This window comes from Plecotus auritus (genome assembly GCF_963455305.1).
Source record: "Plecotus auritus genome assembly, chromosome: 6".
NCBI lineage: Eukaryota > Metazoa > Chordata > Mammalia > Chiroptera > Vespertilionidae > Plecotus > Plecotus auritus.
This window is the reverse complement of record NC_137773.1, coordinates 55,192,215-55,208,299: the sequence shown is the minus strand read 5'-3', so window position 1 is coordinate 55,208,299 and position 16,085 is coordinate 55,192,215. Positions and strand designations below refer to the sequence as shown.

General features: G+C 37.9%; 1 protein-coding gene across 3 annotated transcripts in view; it reads left to right on the top strand.

The window, feature by feature from the left end:
• The window catches only part of OTUD4 (OTU deubiquitinase 4), a 50,810-nt gene extending 36,110 nt beyond the window's left edge, over positions 1–14,700 (top strand). For 2 of the 3 annotated variants that reach the window (XM_080672711.1, XM_080672710.1), the window contains exons 15-21: positions 3,082–3,205; positions 3,504–3,559; positions 4,288–4,368; positions 5,244–5,382; positions 5,942–6,202; positions 8,411–8,451; positions 9,802–14,700. In XM_080672711.1, the coding sequence (XP_080528837.1) occupies positions 3,082–3,205; positions 3,504–3,559; positions 4,288–4,368; positions 5,244–5,382; positions 5,942–6,202; positions 8,411–8,451; positions 9,802–11,010 (1,911 nt within the window). In that variant the 3' untranslated portion in view covers positions 11,011–14,700. The remainder of the gene's footprint in view (positions 1–3,081; positions 3,206–3,503; positions 3,560–4,287; positions 4,369–5,243; positions 5,383–5,941; positions 6,203–8,410; positions 8,452–9,801) is intronic. The other variant, XM_080672712.1, reaches the window with a different exon arrangement.
• The last annotated feature ends 1,385 nt before the right edge of the window (positions 14,701–16,085 follow it).

Genomic DNA, 16,085 nt, shown 5'->3' with positions numbered 1-16,085 from the left:
TGTTTAAGGGTCAACTGTAGTTTTTTGTTTGTTTAAATATATTTTATTGACTTTTTACAGAGAGGAAGGGAGAGGGAAAGAGAGTTAGAAACATCGATGAGAGAGAAACATCTATCAGCTGCCTCCTGCACACCCCTACTGGGGATGTGCCTGCAACCAAGGTACATGCCCTTGGCCGGAATCAAACCTGGGACCCTTGAGTCCCCAGGCCGACGCTCTATGCACTGAGCCAAACCGGTTAGGGCTCAACTGTAGTTTTTATATTAAACCATAACTTTATATTAAACCATAGACTAATAATTTGTAAAGTGAAGGGTACCTTGCCCTGGCTGGTGTGGCTCAGTTGGTAGGAGCATCATCCGTATACCAAAAGATGTGTTCCCACCAGGGCACATGCCTAGGTTGCTGGTTAGGTCCCTGGCCCTGGTTGGAGTGTGTGCAGGAGACAACTGATCGATTTTTCTCTCTCAAACATCCATGTTCCCCCCCTGCCCCCGCAACACACGCACACACACACACACTCCCTTCCCTTCTAAAAAAATCAAAGAAAATGTCCTTGGGAGAGGATTTAAATAACAAAAAAATAAACTGAATATAATTATCCCTCCTTTTCATGAGGAATATGAAGTCTAAAGATATTAGTTGGTGTCAGAGCTGAGGCAAGTAAATTGGTTAGCTCACTTCTAGGTTAATATTTTGAATTAAAATATGTTGCTAGCCAAAGTAACAAGATACATCTATATTCAGTTAAGATACATCCATAAAAGTCTTTTCAATGTTGCTTATTAAACACACCAGCACCTACTAGTAAAATTATATATAGTAAGAGCTGCTCAGTGTTTGCTGTTGGAGGTGGAAGTACATGGAATCTGGGGTCTTTGCCCTTGCTCTGTGTCTGACACTGGGCTGTGATGGATGCTTCTCTGATGAAAGAGATGGTCTCTATCTTTAGGTTTCTTTTTTTTTAAAAAATATATTGTTATTGATTTCAGAGAGGAAGGGAGAGGGAGAGAGAGAAACATCAATGATGAAAGGGAATCATAAATCGGCTGCCTCCTGCATGCCCCCTACTGGGGATCGAGCCCGCAACCTGGCCATATGTCCTTGACCAGTATTGAACTTGGGACCCTATAGTCCACAGGCCAACGCTCTCACTGAGCCAAACCAGCTAGGGCTCTTTAGGTTTCTTAATTATTTTGGTAGAGTCAGAAGGGAAAACAGTTCTCATGTAGAGTGAAGTCAGTGGTCTGTGAAGAGGGTTCATTGGCAGGATAGGGGAATGTGATTCAGTTTGGGGCACTGGAAGCCATGTAACTATGGCTTTGAAGTACTGGTAAGTGGTACTAAAGGACCTGTGATCCAGAATGTTGGTTGGACACCTTTTCTCAACAGTAGATTAAATAAAAGGAAATGTTACAGAAGGCTTTTCAGTATACCAATGTAAAACATTAAATAATGTCCCTCACATTCAATTATCTGTCCACTGGCCTCTGGAATCTTTTAGAGGTATGAGTGCTTGGTTGAAAACAGCTCCTCTGGAATAATAGTTCAGTCTGGAATAGGGTTTGGAGCTTAGGAATTATTGGAAAAAGTGCCCACATCCATATGTGAATTAGACATGGGTTGTGTGTTAGGTATATTTATCTTTATGTAACACTAGAGGCCCAGTGCACGAAATTCGTGCACTCAGGGAGGGGGCGTCCCTCAGCCTGGCCTGGGCCCTCTCACAGTCCGGGAGCCCTTAGATGATGTTTGACTGACAGCTTAGACCAGCCGTGGGCAAACTACGGCCTGCGGGCCAGATCTGGCCTGTTTGGCTGTTCTATCCGGCCTGCGGAGCCAAAAGAGCGGAGGGTTCTCTTGCTCTCCCCTCCGCTCCTTTACTTTGAATTTATATTAGTTCACACAAACACTCCATCCATGCTTTTGTTCCGGCCCTCTGGTCCAGTTTAAGAACCCATTGTGGCCCTCGAGTCAAAAAGTTTGCCCACCCCTGGCTTAGACCCACTCTCCCTGGGGAGCGGACCTAAGCTGGCAGTTAGACATCCTTAGCACTGCTGCAGAGGCGGGAGAGGCTGCCGCTGTGCTTGCCAGCCATGACTCCGGCTTCTGGCTGAGTGGCGCTCCCCCTGTGGGAGTTCACTGACCCCCAGGGGGCAGCTCCTGCATTGAGCGTCTGCCCCCTAGTGGTCAGTGCGCATCATAGCAACTGGTCATTCTGCTGTTCGGTTGATTTGCATATTAGCCTTTTATTATATAGGATGTTATTTTCCCATAATATTTAGATTTTAAAAGAGACACAAATCATTTAAGCTTGTACTCATAGCTTTTTGTCCTTTTTCAGTTAGTGAATAAGAATATGACTACTGTAATGTAGGAATACAATGTGAAATTTTTGATTATCAGAATGGAGTTATACTCATCATTTTTAGATTACTAGTAGGCAGTTTGAATCCTGTCTTGTCTTCTAGAAAACTCCTAAGATCCTCTTCTCAGCTCTGTGTAATATTTACTTAGTACCAGAACAGGAGAGGACCTTCAATGATAATTTAACTTAAAAACCTGACTTATTCCAGTTCCTTTGTTAAACCAATTAGAAGGTTAGATCTCATGCAGCACTTACATGATTTGCTGAGCGTCAGTAGCATTTCAGTGAATAACAATCATACAATCATAGTGCACTGTATCTGTTAATTTGCACTTGGGTATCTTTCCCCGCAAAAGGACTGTGGCTCTACAATAGCTGTTTTTGAAGGTTGCTATGAAGGGTGCTTGCTATTTGTGCAAAGAATGTAAATATAAATTGCAAGGTGAAAGTTTGGTCAGAGCAGCTTTCCCAAATAAGGATATGAAGAAGTGTAAAAATAATTTAGGCCAAAGGTCTGTCTGATTGCCTAACTTATTAATAGACTTATTAATAAGCCTATAACTGTAGAGGACATAATTAAATATGGATCTTAGGTCCTATTTTTGGAAGTATAAAGACATGGCTATGAATTTTGAGATTTTTAATCAGAGGTACAAAGAGTATATTTATGGGTAAATCTTTAACACAAAGTCTTGGGTTTTGTTCATTTGAAGAGTTCATCAGTCAGTCAGTCATCTTCTCAGAGTAGCAATCCATGCATCCAGAGAAAATCATCATATGTGAGTGATAGAAAAGGAAGCAGGCGGAGAATGGATACCGAAGAACGAAAAGATAAAGGTATGTTATTCCATCATTTGAAAGCATGTACTGGAGTTCTGTGTCTGGTTTAAAGACATCCATTGGAAAAAGAACTCTTTTAAAATCATTAAGCAGTATAATGTCATCTATCTCACGGTTGCTGACAGAAACTGACTCAGGCTAACGCTCCTGTTAAATAAATGTCATTCTGAAAACTTTATTTTCACTGACTAAATGATGCAAATAGTACTTTTGGTTTCTATATTTTTATATTTTGTTTTTCTGTCTTCAAACCTAGTGGCTGATGCTGTCTTTTTTTTATCTTGATCTGCTACAGACTCTAGCCATGGACATACACACCTGGATAAAAAACCTGGGCCAAGCACATCAGAGGTAAATGTTTTAAATACTAATTGCATCTTTTCATTTTCCTTATAATACTGTGATGATAATATATCAGGAAGAAGCAGTAGGCAAATTTGATAACTGTTAGGGAAGTAGAAAAGTAGAGAAAAAATGTGGAAAAGATAGTAGTGCTTGAGGAGAATTCACTCACAAATTATAACCATTTCTTGTAGGGTACATTATGATGACCTATCTGAATTTGGTGGGGAGTAGCTTTTCCAATAATCTATAGTAGATTGAGATTAAAAAAAAAAAATCTCCACTTGAGGATATGTTCATTGATTTTAGAGAGAGGAAAGGAGAAAAACAGAAACATTGATGTGTGAGAGAAACATCGATTGGCTGCCACCTGTATGTGCCCGACCAGTAATCGAACCCGCAACCTTTTTGGTGCATGGGACGACACTCCAACTGAGCCACCTGGCCAGGGCAGTAGGTTGAGGTTTTTAAAGGAAAAGTGTGCTCTTTGAAACTACGTCCCTAATAAAAATGTCCTAGTAGTTTGATATAAAGATGTGTAGGCATTGTTACTAACTGATGAAGACCAGATGTAATTGAAAAAAAACAAAAAAAACGGTTGAGAGAGTTCAATCATGTGCAGGTAGGGTGAACAATAAAGGCAACCACTATAGCCTAGACTGTGGGTCTTTGAAATACAAAATTACGTTTTTGGTGTTTTTTTTTTGTTGTTGTTTTTTTGTTTTTTGCTTCTAAAGAATATTAGTGATGATAAGTGTGCAAGAATTTCATCACCATCAAAGTCAAAGAAATTAGAGTGCCCACCTCCTGCAGAACAAGTAAGTACATTGTTGCATCTGATATGGAAGGCTCCCTTCTCTGGGTCTTTTAGCTCTGTATTTGATAACATTTAAAAACAGAAAACATCTATATAGAAAATGGGAGGATATATTTTAACATCATAATTTGGATAGCTGTAATTTTTTGTAATGCTGTTGTTCAGAATGTTCCCAGTTTTTATGGGGTATTATTTTTAGGTATACTATTTTTTGGACATAGAAGTTATTCTTCTGAATTGATTTTGAATAAGTTTGTATTTGGTGGGTTGGCTTGAAAATTTGATTTTTGGAATTTTCTACTTAAAAAACTTTTCAGTTGTCTGCATTCTTAACAGTTATTTCATAGAAGGTAGGGAATGTAATAAAGAGATTAGAAAAAAAATATGTTTAAAGAGCCATATCACCAGCTTTTGAATTTAATGATGAAGGAACCTGAGTTCCAGCAGGCATTTTGATTCTTGGTCTAATACAGGCCTAGAGAAAAGTTGTAGTTTTTGCCTTTCAGTTAACATCCTTATGTCAGTTAGAAAGCATATACAGTTTTGTGGCATGTCTTCGTGTGAAGAACTATTCTTAGTAACTCATGAATTTCAAAGTGATTTCAATGGTTTTGCTTCCTTGCCTTAAAAGCATTGTGTTCAATGCTTCAAAGTTTGTTTCTAACTCTGCCAATGACTTCTGTGACTTTCGGCAGGCAATCCCTGTTTAGAATCAAATTTGTTTGTGTAGGATTTTTAGCTATGGTGCTTTTTTTCTTTCATTTATAAGATCAGAAAGACCATTTATATAGAAGCTGCAGTAGGAAGGTAGGCAACTCAGAGTACATTTGGTGGTTAAAATGAACTCTTACCTCTTGTCACCCTCTCTTTTTGAAGAAGCCAGCAGAACATGTGTCTTTGTCAAATCCAGCTCCCCTTCTGGTTTCTCCAGAGGTACATCTAGCTCCTGCGGTGCCTTCCTTACCAGCCACTGTGCCAGCCTGGCCAAGTGAGCCTACATCTTTTGGACCAACAGGTTAGTTACAAATTTTAAAAATCCAATGAACCATCCAACATAAGCTTTCCAAGTTAGAGACTTCAAATGTTCGAGTGAGAGCTTGGCGTCAGAGTAGGGTTAGATATATGGAGCCTCTTTTTTGCGATCCTCTGCTCTTCTTTGCTTCCAGTGGGGAATTCATTTGAGATATGCCCTCAACATCCCAGGAGGAAGATGTGTGAGCTGGTTATCTCCACTGGTTGCTTTGGTTGCTCAGCACTGACACCAAAGTTTTATTCCCCATGGACCAGTTCTAATGACCCTCATGGAACCCTTTGCCAGGCTCTGTGTACATATGTTTGTAAGAGCTACACTCATGACATTGATGCAAAGCTTGTTTCCTGAGTTCATTTTCTCCTGTATGTCAGGAGGGTCCTTGGTTAATATAAAAAGTTTCTTTGTATTGCTTTAAGTACACATCTTTTTAACAGCTATATAATTTGTATAGCATTCTTTACTTTTTAGTTTAATGTAAACTTATATTTGTAGAAAATTATTTTCATATTTTTATAGTTTTTGATTCCTTTTCTTTTTGTAGGTGTCCCTGCTCAAATCCCGGTTTTATCAGTGACACAGACCCTGACCACTGGACCTGATTCTGCCGTGTCCCAAGCTCATTTAACACCCTCTCCAGTTCCTGTGTCAATACAGGCAGTTAACCAGCCCTTGATGCCTTTGCCTCAGACACTGAGCCTTTACCAAGACCCACTCTACCCTGGGTTTCCTTGTAATGAAAAGGGAGATAGAGCCATTGCACCACCTTATTCACTGTGTCACACTGGGGAGGACCTGCCTAAAGGTGAGCTTCTTCTCCAAGTTAAAACTGATTTCATTTGTCAAGTACTGATGCAGGTTGAGTGAGAGATGTACTAGGTGTACCGGTTAATGCAGATTTTTTTCAATAGATGGAGTTACACATGTGTTCATACATACGTGATTTGATATGTATGCTGTTTTGTTGTATTGACAACAAGCTTCAAAACTTCATAGATGTCAAGTTTTCTGAAGGTGTTAACATCATAGATACTTTTTACACTTAAAAATGTCGAATTTCGTGCCTAAAAAAGAGCATTTGCAGGAAGTTTTAATTCATTACATTATTTTGAAGAAAAGTGCTACTGAATAGTTCAGGAAGCTTATGGTGAACATTCTCCATCTCAAGATATTTGTGAACGCTCGTTTAAACGCTTTAAAAGTGATGATTTCGATGTGAAAGACAAAGATGTCCAGGTCAACCAAAAAAATTTGAAGACCAACAATTACAAGCATTATTGGATGAAGATGCGCGTCAAACTCAAAAACAACTTGCAGAAAGATTAAACGTTGCTCAGCAAACAATTTCCGATTGAAAGACAAATGGAAAACTGAAAAGTCATCAATAAAATGTTGCTTCAACAGCACCAAAGAAAGTCTTTTTTGCATCGGATTGTGACTGGCAATGAAAAGTGGATTTATTTTGAGAATCCCAAATGCACAAAATCATGGGTTGATCCAGGTCAACCATCAACATCGACTGTAAGGCCAAATCGCTTTGGAAAGAAGACAATGCTCTGCATTTGGTGGGATCAGGAAGGTGTGGTGTATTATGAGCTTCTGAAACCAGGTGAAACCATTAATACTGATCACTACCGACAACAAGTAATTAATTTGAACCATGCTTTGATGGTGAAACAACCAGAATGTGCCAGAAGACACGGCTAAGTAATTTTGCTTCATGATAACACACCATCATACACTTCAAAACCAGTTAAAGACACGTTAAAAGATCTTGCCTGGGAAGTATTAACCCATCCGCTGTATTCACCAGACCTTGCTCCTTCAGATTACCACTTGTTCTGATCGATGGCACATGCCCTTTCTGAGCAGCACTTCAAAACGTACGAAGAAGTGGGAAATTGGGTCTCTGAATTGTTTACCTCAAAACAAGAAAGTTCTATTGGGACGGTATCCACAAATTACCTGAAAATGGGGAGATGTATAGCTAGCAATGGACATTACTTTGAATAAAGCACTTTTGATGTTTCTCTTGAAATTATCATGTTTTCTTTGATTACAAAATCTGCTATTATTAACAGGTACACCTAGTAAATAGAAGTCAGAGGTCATGTTGCCACGTCAGTCTCTACTTGGGGAAGGATAGCAGAGGTTTCACTTTTAGTCACTCACTCTCTGCTTCACCTTGTGTTTGATTGGATTATGTTTTTTTTTTATGTGTTTGGTAGCTGCATCCTTCCCCCACCCCCGTCATTTTTTTAAAAACTGTTTAAAACCATTTTGAATTAATAACTAAACATTTACTGACTTTTTCCATCACTAATTACTTCATGAAAAATTATAGGGAATGAATATAATAAATAATAGCTGTCATTACAGTACTACATGCAACAATTTATATTTTTAAAAGAATTCTTTTTAAATTTACCTGTCCCCTTTAAAGGAATTTTAGGTGCAAAATTTCCTAATTCTAGAAAAAATAATGCAATGACTGTTTATATGCTCCCTATCTGGATTTTTGTGGATACTTTTATTATTCAGTGGCTTGATGTTTGAGTCTGTGAGTAAACTGGATAATGTCAAATGATTACCTTAGCTGATATCCTATTAATCTTATGTTAGTAATGAGTTAGGTTTATATTGGTTTTACCTTTAACCCCCAACATTTTTATTTCATATTATTTTAAATCCCACAGAGAAGTTGAAAAGGAAATATAGTGAACACCTGAGTTTCCTTCACACAGAGTTCATTTAAATCAGATAAAAATTTCAATTTAAGGTATTTTGGGACTTAGATGTAAGTAGCATAGACAAAGTATATTGAACCTGGAATTACCCTATAGAAACAGAGCCTGGTTTTGGTTATATTAGTTTTTTTCCATGTTTTATAGTACAGGCTAGAGAAAACAATTCCAGTAGGTAAAAATGTCTTTAGAACTTTGTTTGAGAATAATGAAAAAAAGCTTTTGAATGTATAATTATAGTGAGTGATGATTATGTTATTTATTTTCAGATAAGAACATTCTTCGATTCTTCTTTAATCTTGGTGTAAAGGTATTTACATTTTATCATTTTAAAGTTATTTTCAAGTAAACAGATTTAAATTCTTATTATTTAATTATTCTAAGAGTAAATACCCTAAGATTTACTAAATCTCATTATCTTAAGTACTAGCATTTTCAGAATTGTGCAGTATGTTTCTTTTTGGTGGTGGTTGAGGCTCCAATTTGTGATTGGTTTTCCTTTTAATGGGCAGTGATTTAACCCTGTGAGTATATCTGAGCCTAGCTTTTTGAATTTATGGAATGGGGGTAGCATTCTTCGACCTGCCTCATTGTTTAAAGGATCAAGGAAATACCATGTAAAAGTACCCCTTTAGAAGATGGGGTGTTCACTAGTGGAGTGGAGGTCTCCTTTGGAAGTGGTCAACCAAACAATAGTTTGTCTTAGAAAGAGGCTGGGGAACTCTTCGTCCTTGTCAGTGCTGTGTTATCTCCTGTCTTGGATTGATTTCTGTGGGCCCTAAACTGTTAAAATATGAAATGAAGTGCCCTACTGTAGCCTACTGACCAGTTCATAAAAGGAGACTTGGTTAATTTCACCATCTATTGCATTTCTTTGCCTAAATTTATATTTATCCAGTTAATTTTGGCTTTAGCTAAAGTAGCCACTTAGCTGGTAAATTGTGTGTGTGTGTGTCTTTTGCTGATCCTTTGTAGGAAAAGATTTGGCGTTGGTAAATTGCGTGTGTGTTTTGGTCTTTTGTTGATCCTTTGTAGGAAAAGAATTTGGCGTACTTCATTTTCAGTATTACCCTTCTCTGATTAGGAGTCTCACTTTTATCTTTGTGGAGTGGCGGGGTCTCCTAGAACTGTGGAGTTCTAACCTTGGGGGCCATCTACTCCTGTACTAGCATTTTTCTGGTAGAGCAGGTCCAGACCAGTTATTTAGTTGGGATGGGTTCACACACAATGAGCTAGTGATAGAGCCAAAATACAAATGCAGGTCGAGCTATACAGCCAATGATTGAGGTACTTGAAGCTGGAGGCTCAGGTGTTTGCTGTTGGTGGTTTTTGAGATCCGTATCACCCATAATTGTTTTTGTGCAGTTATATCGAAAGAATGAAATTAATGGTCATGATAATCTTTGGGTAGGTTCATTATATTGTCATTTGTCAACATCTATACAGGACTTTGGATTGGTTTCAGGATAGGACAAGGAATGGAGTTTTAGAGCAGTCTTGATTTTGTAATTCCATGTTGAGTCTCACAGTGATGTAGTACTTGGATTGCAGATTATATGCTTTTTGTAGACATAAGAAACTTATCTTGAGCCCACTTTAAACTTTCAACCTCCTTTTGTTTTTCTTTTTAACTGTTTTTTTGTTTGTTTGTTTCTTTTAGGCATATAGTTGTCCTATGTGGGCTCCACATTCTTACCTGTATCCTCTGCACCAGGCTTACCTGGCAGCCTGCAGGATGTACCCAAAGGTCCCTGTCCCTGTGTATCCTCAAAACCCTTGGTTCCAAGAAGCTCCTGCTCAGAATGAAAGTGATTGTACCTGTGCTGATGCACACTTTCCTATGCAGACTGAGCCCAGTGTTAATGGTCAAATGCCACAGGCAGAGATTGGACCACCAGCATTTTCTTCACCTCTGGTTATCCCTCCATCTCAGGTGTCTGAAAGTCATGGACAATTGTCTTACCAGGCTGATCTTGAATCTGAAAACTCTGGGCATCTTCTTCATGCTGAATATGAAGAGTCACTAAGTGGCAAGAATATGTTCCCACAACCGTCCTTTGGACCTAATCCATTCTTAGGCCCAGTTCCCATTGCACCTCCTTTCTTTCCTCCTGTTTGGTATGGGTACCCTTTTCAGGGATTCATAGAAAGTCCAGTAATGAGGCAGAATATTGTTCTGCCTTCTGATGAGAAAGGAGAATTGGATCTACCCCTGGAAAATCTGGATCTGTCTAAACAAGGTGGTTCAGCTTCAGCAGGTGAGTTTCAGGAGGCCAGATGTGAAGACACACAACATGCTCTCCCTGAAGCAGATGTGCGTGAGCATGAAGGCCGGGCAGAGCAGTCGTCCCAGACACCTAAGGCAGATCTGGCATTGGTTTCTATCCCTCCAATAGCAGAGGGAAAGGCTCATCTTCCCACTCAGAATCCAAACAGAGAGAGAGAAACTGTGCCTGTTGAACCTGAGCCTAAAAGGACCATTCCAAGTCTGAAAGAAAAACCAGAAAAAGTGAAAGATCCTAAGACTGCTACTGATGTGGTCAGTGGGGCCAACTCTGTGGATAGCAGACTACAGAGACCAAAAGAAGAGAGTTCAGAAGATGAGAATGAAGTGTCTAATATTCTGAGAAGTGGTAGATCAAAGCAGTTCTATAATCAGACGTATGGAGGCAGGAAATACAAAAGTGATTGGGGCTATTCTGGCAGGGGAGGATATCAACATACAAGAGGTGAGGAGTCCTGGAAAGGGCAGCCAAGCAGAAGCCGAGATGAAGGTTATCAATACCATCGAAATGGCAGAGGACGGCCATATAGGGGGGATAGGAGGAGGTCAGGGATGGGAGATGGCCATCGGGGACAACACACTTGATGGCTATTGTTGCAGTGTATTAGAGCAGAAACTTTTCTTAGGTGGAATGTTTCTAAAGGCTTTAAAAAATACATTAAAATAAAAACCCAAATTGGAACTATCTCCTCCCCTCCCCCTTTACCCTCACTTCTATTTTGGACAAGAGATTTTGGATATGTGTTCAAGGGGGCAGGTGAATTCCTGGCGTTGCCATTTCTCTTTGTTCAAAATCTGTTTATTTATGGGGTGACTGCCCCCATAAGTAGAAAATAAGTTTGTTAAAGTATTTTTTATAAACAGCTTAATATAAAACATTATAGATTTAGTGTTTGTTTGTTTTTCCCTTATATAAGTTTAATTTCAAATGTTGGAAAAGTGTGCTGTATAGTGTTTACTAAAGTGACAAGAAAATACACCATTTGACACATGATAGATTCCAAAACATAACATTGCACCAAATAGAAATGTATATTTTATTATGCAATGCCTTAGTCATAAACTGGGCTCAAACAGTTCTTAGGCTAAAACACTGTTGTCTTTTGAAATGCTTCCAACCCAAAGGCCTTTCATCTCAATATCTGTCAAACTTGAATAATGTCTTCTTTTTAATATTACACATAAGGCAGCCTATTAACCTGTGTCTTAGAAATGTTGTATATAGTTCTTTTAATATTAATAGGGTATATTTTTGAATTTTGGTATTTGTTGAACTTGAGATCACATACAAGAACATATGTTTAAGAAATAATAGGAAATACAATGAAATGGCTGTTTCCACCAAGAATTCTTAGCACTGGTGTAAATATGGTGCCTACTCGAAAGAAATGTAGATGCTATGCATTTTGAGAATAATCTGCATCTGTTAAAACTGCAGAAGTTTTTTAATGCCACTTTAACACTAATGCACTGACAGATTTAAATATTTTGAGAGACGAAATGTTAAAAATTTTTAGCTTGACAGGTTTCTATAGAGTTCCTGTTTTGTTTTTTCACTTTGCACCATTGGCTGTGTGCATCACTTTACATTTGCATGTTCACTTTGTCACAGCTGGAACTATTGTACAGAAAAGGATGATTGTGACTTCTAGTTCTTTTCTAGAGGATGCTGCTAGAAAGTGGTTTTGCTTTGCATTTTATAGCTTGTTACCTCTTGGGTAACCTGTCCATCCTGTTTCCTTCCCGTCTTCGTCTTCGCAGTATTTCACTAGAAGTTCCCTTTGGCATGTTGCACTCTGTCCTCATTTGGAGATTTGACTTTGAATTAACACAGTATTCATTAATCTGTGTTATACTGTATAATTATAGCTTTTATTTCTCATTTGTATGTAATGTGAATATCTACCCTTTTTTATGTTCTTTTTTGATCAGGAAGTTTGAGCGCTATGCAAATAAAATAGTAATTTCTCTTTGCATGCCATGTATAATATACCTAGCCAAAAATGAATATTTTTTAAAAAAGCAAATACAATTCACTTGAATTTGACAAACTGAAACAGATGAGTTTTCTGGGTTCTCTGATAACTTACAGAATTGTTTGAGATGCCAGCTAGGCTCAGTGAATCTCCACTGTACTGTAATAATGGTTATTTTACCTCTGTTTTAATTACCTAATGTCTGTGTAACTGCTGATTCGAGTAGTGATTATCATTTAGATGTTTTGTAACATAGGATTTTAGAGAGCACTTTGAAAGATATATTATGAAGGTGCTAAGTAAAAACTTTTAAGACTGAGATGGTTGTGTGGAAATATTGAGAGAACCTGCTGAAAGGAATTTCTGTTGTCACCTTCTAAGCTCTAGCAATTGGGGAAGGTACTGCTTAAGCCATTTTTTTTAAGTTAACATCAGTTGTTATGGAATGAGATTAGCGGGTCCTTTATTCTCAGCTCATATTTTTTAATGTAAGATTAGTTTATCTGATAGTTTTTATGAAAATCACCTTTAGATATTATGGCCAGATTTAAAAGTTCGATGTAAATTTAAACTCAGGAGACCAAAAAAATTTGGTGTTTCCAGTGTCTTTTATTGACTGGGATTTGATCTTCTCACTTTCTTCTGGAAAAGTTGAAATTGGATAGAAAAGAATACTGTTCATTTCTTCACTGTCTTACCTCAGTTGAGTAACAACATACTCTATAGTTCCTGTAAGAAATACTGATTTTCCTGTTTCCCATATTTACCTCCAGGACATGATGGAAACAGTGCTGAAAGAGAACTTTGCAGATGGTACTTTACTCAGTGACCTCTGGAATAAAAGAACTCTGAATTCTGATAATTAGTTTTAAAATTATGAGTCTTTGCATGAAGGTCAGTTTTTTTTTTTTTTTAAGTTTTGTTTTAAATGTATTCAGGGGATTTGCCTTATGCCGAGGTCGAACCAAGCAAGCAAGCTTTTGTCCTTCCTTTTGACTTGAGTCATATGGTATGCTGACATGAGATACAATGTTTATAATACAATGTTTCCATATAAGAAAAAGTAATGCTTAGAAGTGAGAATCATTTGTATTTTGAGTTGGAAATTATGGAACTTCACTGTATTAGGATCATATACATTTTAAAGAACAAATGTTTAGAATGACCAAAGGTCACTTCTTTTGGCTTTTGCTAAACTTGATTTTGTCCCTTTTAGTATTGGGTATATTTTTCCTCAAGTTCTTCTCAGATAAAATCTTCCTCTTGCTCCATGTATTCCTTGGCAGCAGGATGCTAGCATCTGTAATTCTCATCCCGTTTCCTGTTAACCTATGTATTCATTTTCATGCTGACTTGAGCTCAGACCCTGCCTTGATCTGGCAGGAGTAGGTTTTCCCAAACCACAGTGCTTAATTGATACAAACTGTATATTTTGCATTATGTTTCCTTTGTGATTGAAGATTGAATTAAAATGCCTGTGAACTGCAAACTTGCTTACGATTGACTTGGTGCAATAAAGTTCCTTTCTAACCATTTCTGGTTTAGAAAACATTCAGCCATCCTAGAAACTAGCAATATTTATTTATGTCTCATTTATTTTACCTTCAGTTTTAGATGAGGGAATTGTAGTCTTTCACTTGTGGGTACTAAGCAAGGTCCATTTTGGTGTAGCTGAAGAGAATGCATATTTGGCTACACTATTTCTGTTTACTATATTTTGCTTCTTGTTTAAAACCTTAATAATGGCTCAGTTCCAGCATGTCAGTCTCAAGAGAACTAAGGTTTTACTACTAGTGTCAGCCATTTACTTTCCCACTAATCGGGACCGCCCCCCCGTCCCCCTCCCCCCCGAAATAAGTTTTAGAAAATCCTAGTAAAGGGGAGAGTGCATGTCTTAATGCTGGGGAACAGCAACTTTGGTGTTGAATTTACTTGAATGGATTAAAATTGCATTGTTACAGAGATAGAAAAAAATTTAAGTATGAAAAATAATAGCCTTATACTGAGTACAAATAATACTTTAAAAGCATGTGAAGATGTGATCATTTGTGATGTTACTTGTAAAAAAAATTATATATAAATATCTTTTGAAGTGTTGAAAGGAAAATAGTACTTTATATTCTTTATCATATCACTTTTTGTAAGTGTTGCATATATTCCTGTTTATTTTTCTATGTTCTGTTTTGTAGCCTTAAGAAGTGTTTCAAACATATCTGAATGTATCAGAGTAAATGCCCTACATGGTGTGATGCTGCATTATATATGAAACTGTGTGCATATATTAAATTTTGTCTGTTGATTTTGCTTGTGATTCTTTGGTTCCAGGGTTAACCCAGTATATAGCATATAAATCTTAAGAGGAATTTAGTGAACTTCTAAAAATAAGTGATGATTTTTATCCAGTCAAAATTCTAGTGTGTGTAACTAAAAACCATGTGGAATTTATAAACTATGGGGTAGGTACTGTCCTTTTCCCTACTTTATATATCTATACTAATAAAACGGTAATATGTTAATTAGACTGGACATCTTCCAGACAAAGTCATGGTGGCAGGGGCCAAGGCAGAGGTAGTTAGGGGCGATGAGGCCGGCAGGGAAGAACGGTTAGGGGCGATGAGGCAGGCAGGTGAGCCGTCAGGAACTAGTGGTCCTGGATTGCAAGAGTGATGTCCGACTGCGGTTTAGGCCCACTGCGGGATCGGCCTAAACCAGCGTCAGATATCTTCCGAGGGGTCCCAGATTGGAGAGGGTGCAGGTTGGGGTGAGGCCCCCCCATGCACTAATTTCGTGCACTGGGCTCTAGTATGTAATAAAACTGAGACAGGCCAAGTAATTTAATTTGATTAAAGTCATGCAACTAAGTGGTAGGATTTGGATTTTGAACCTATCTTGGAGGTTTTAAAGCTAGTGCTCTCGTCATTTTTTCAGCAATCATGAAATGGGAATGTAGACTAAGAGTAATTTCTAGATTAAATGGCCCTTTTATTTTTTAAAATTACTATTCAATATTTGTGTTCTGAAGAAAGATAAGGCAAATAATTTGAAAAATTGGTTTTTGTTTTTTAAAAATAAAGTCACCTAAGTGTATGGCTAGTCAGTACTTGATTAACCTACTTACTAATATGTACTTTGTTTTAGAATGGCTTCTCCAGAAGGCAGTGCCTGAAGCAAAGGCTTCATTCATTACAGGTGTTTGATAGAAAGTGATAGGGTAGTATCCTGGTTAGGTAAGTTGGTTAGTCATAGAGGTCAGTTTTCAGGGATTGCTTGAGGTGGTGAGTGAAGTATCACAGAATCTTGAAGGATCAGAGGGAGAAAGGAAGGAAAAGGGGTAGGAGGAAACATTTATCTGTGTGAGTGCCACTATCTTTTGCCAATGAGTCAATAGAGAAGCCAGAGCATGGGGAGGAAAGCTAGAGGAGTGTCAGTGTTGGTTGGAACCCTTACAGAACTGGTCACTTGAAATGGAACAGTAAGTACGTAAGACAAAGTGACCACTGGTCCACAGAAGTGTGCCCTATCCAGGGTTTCTCCAGAAGTTTTCTATAATTGGAAGGGCCTGCTTTTTCACTTTGAATATTTTATATTTTCATTCAACTTTAGGTACATATCTAGGGAGTAGTATGAGATATCTTGTAAAGATTAAAGATATAAATAAAAAAACAATGAGTGCTGTTTTTAAGG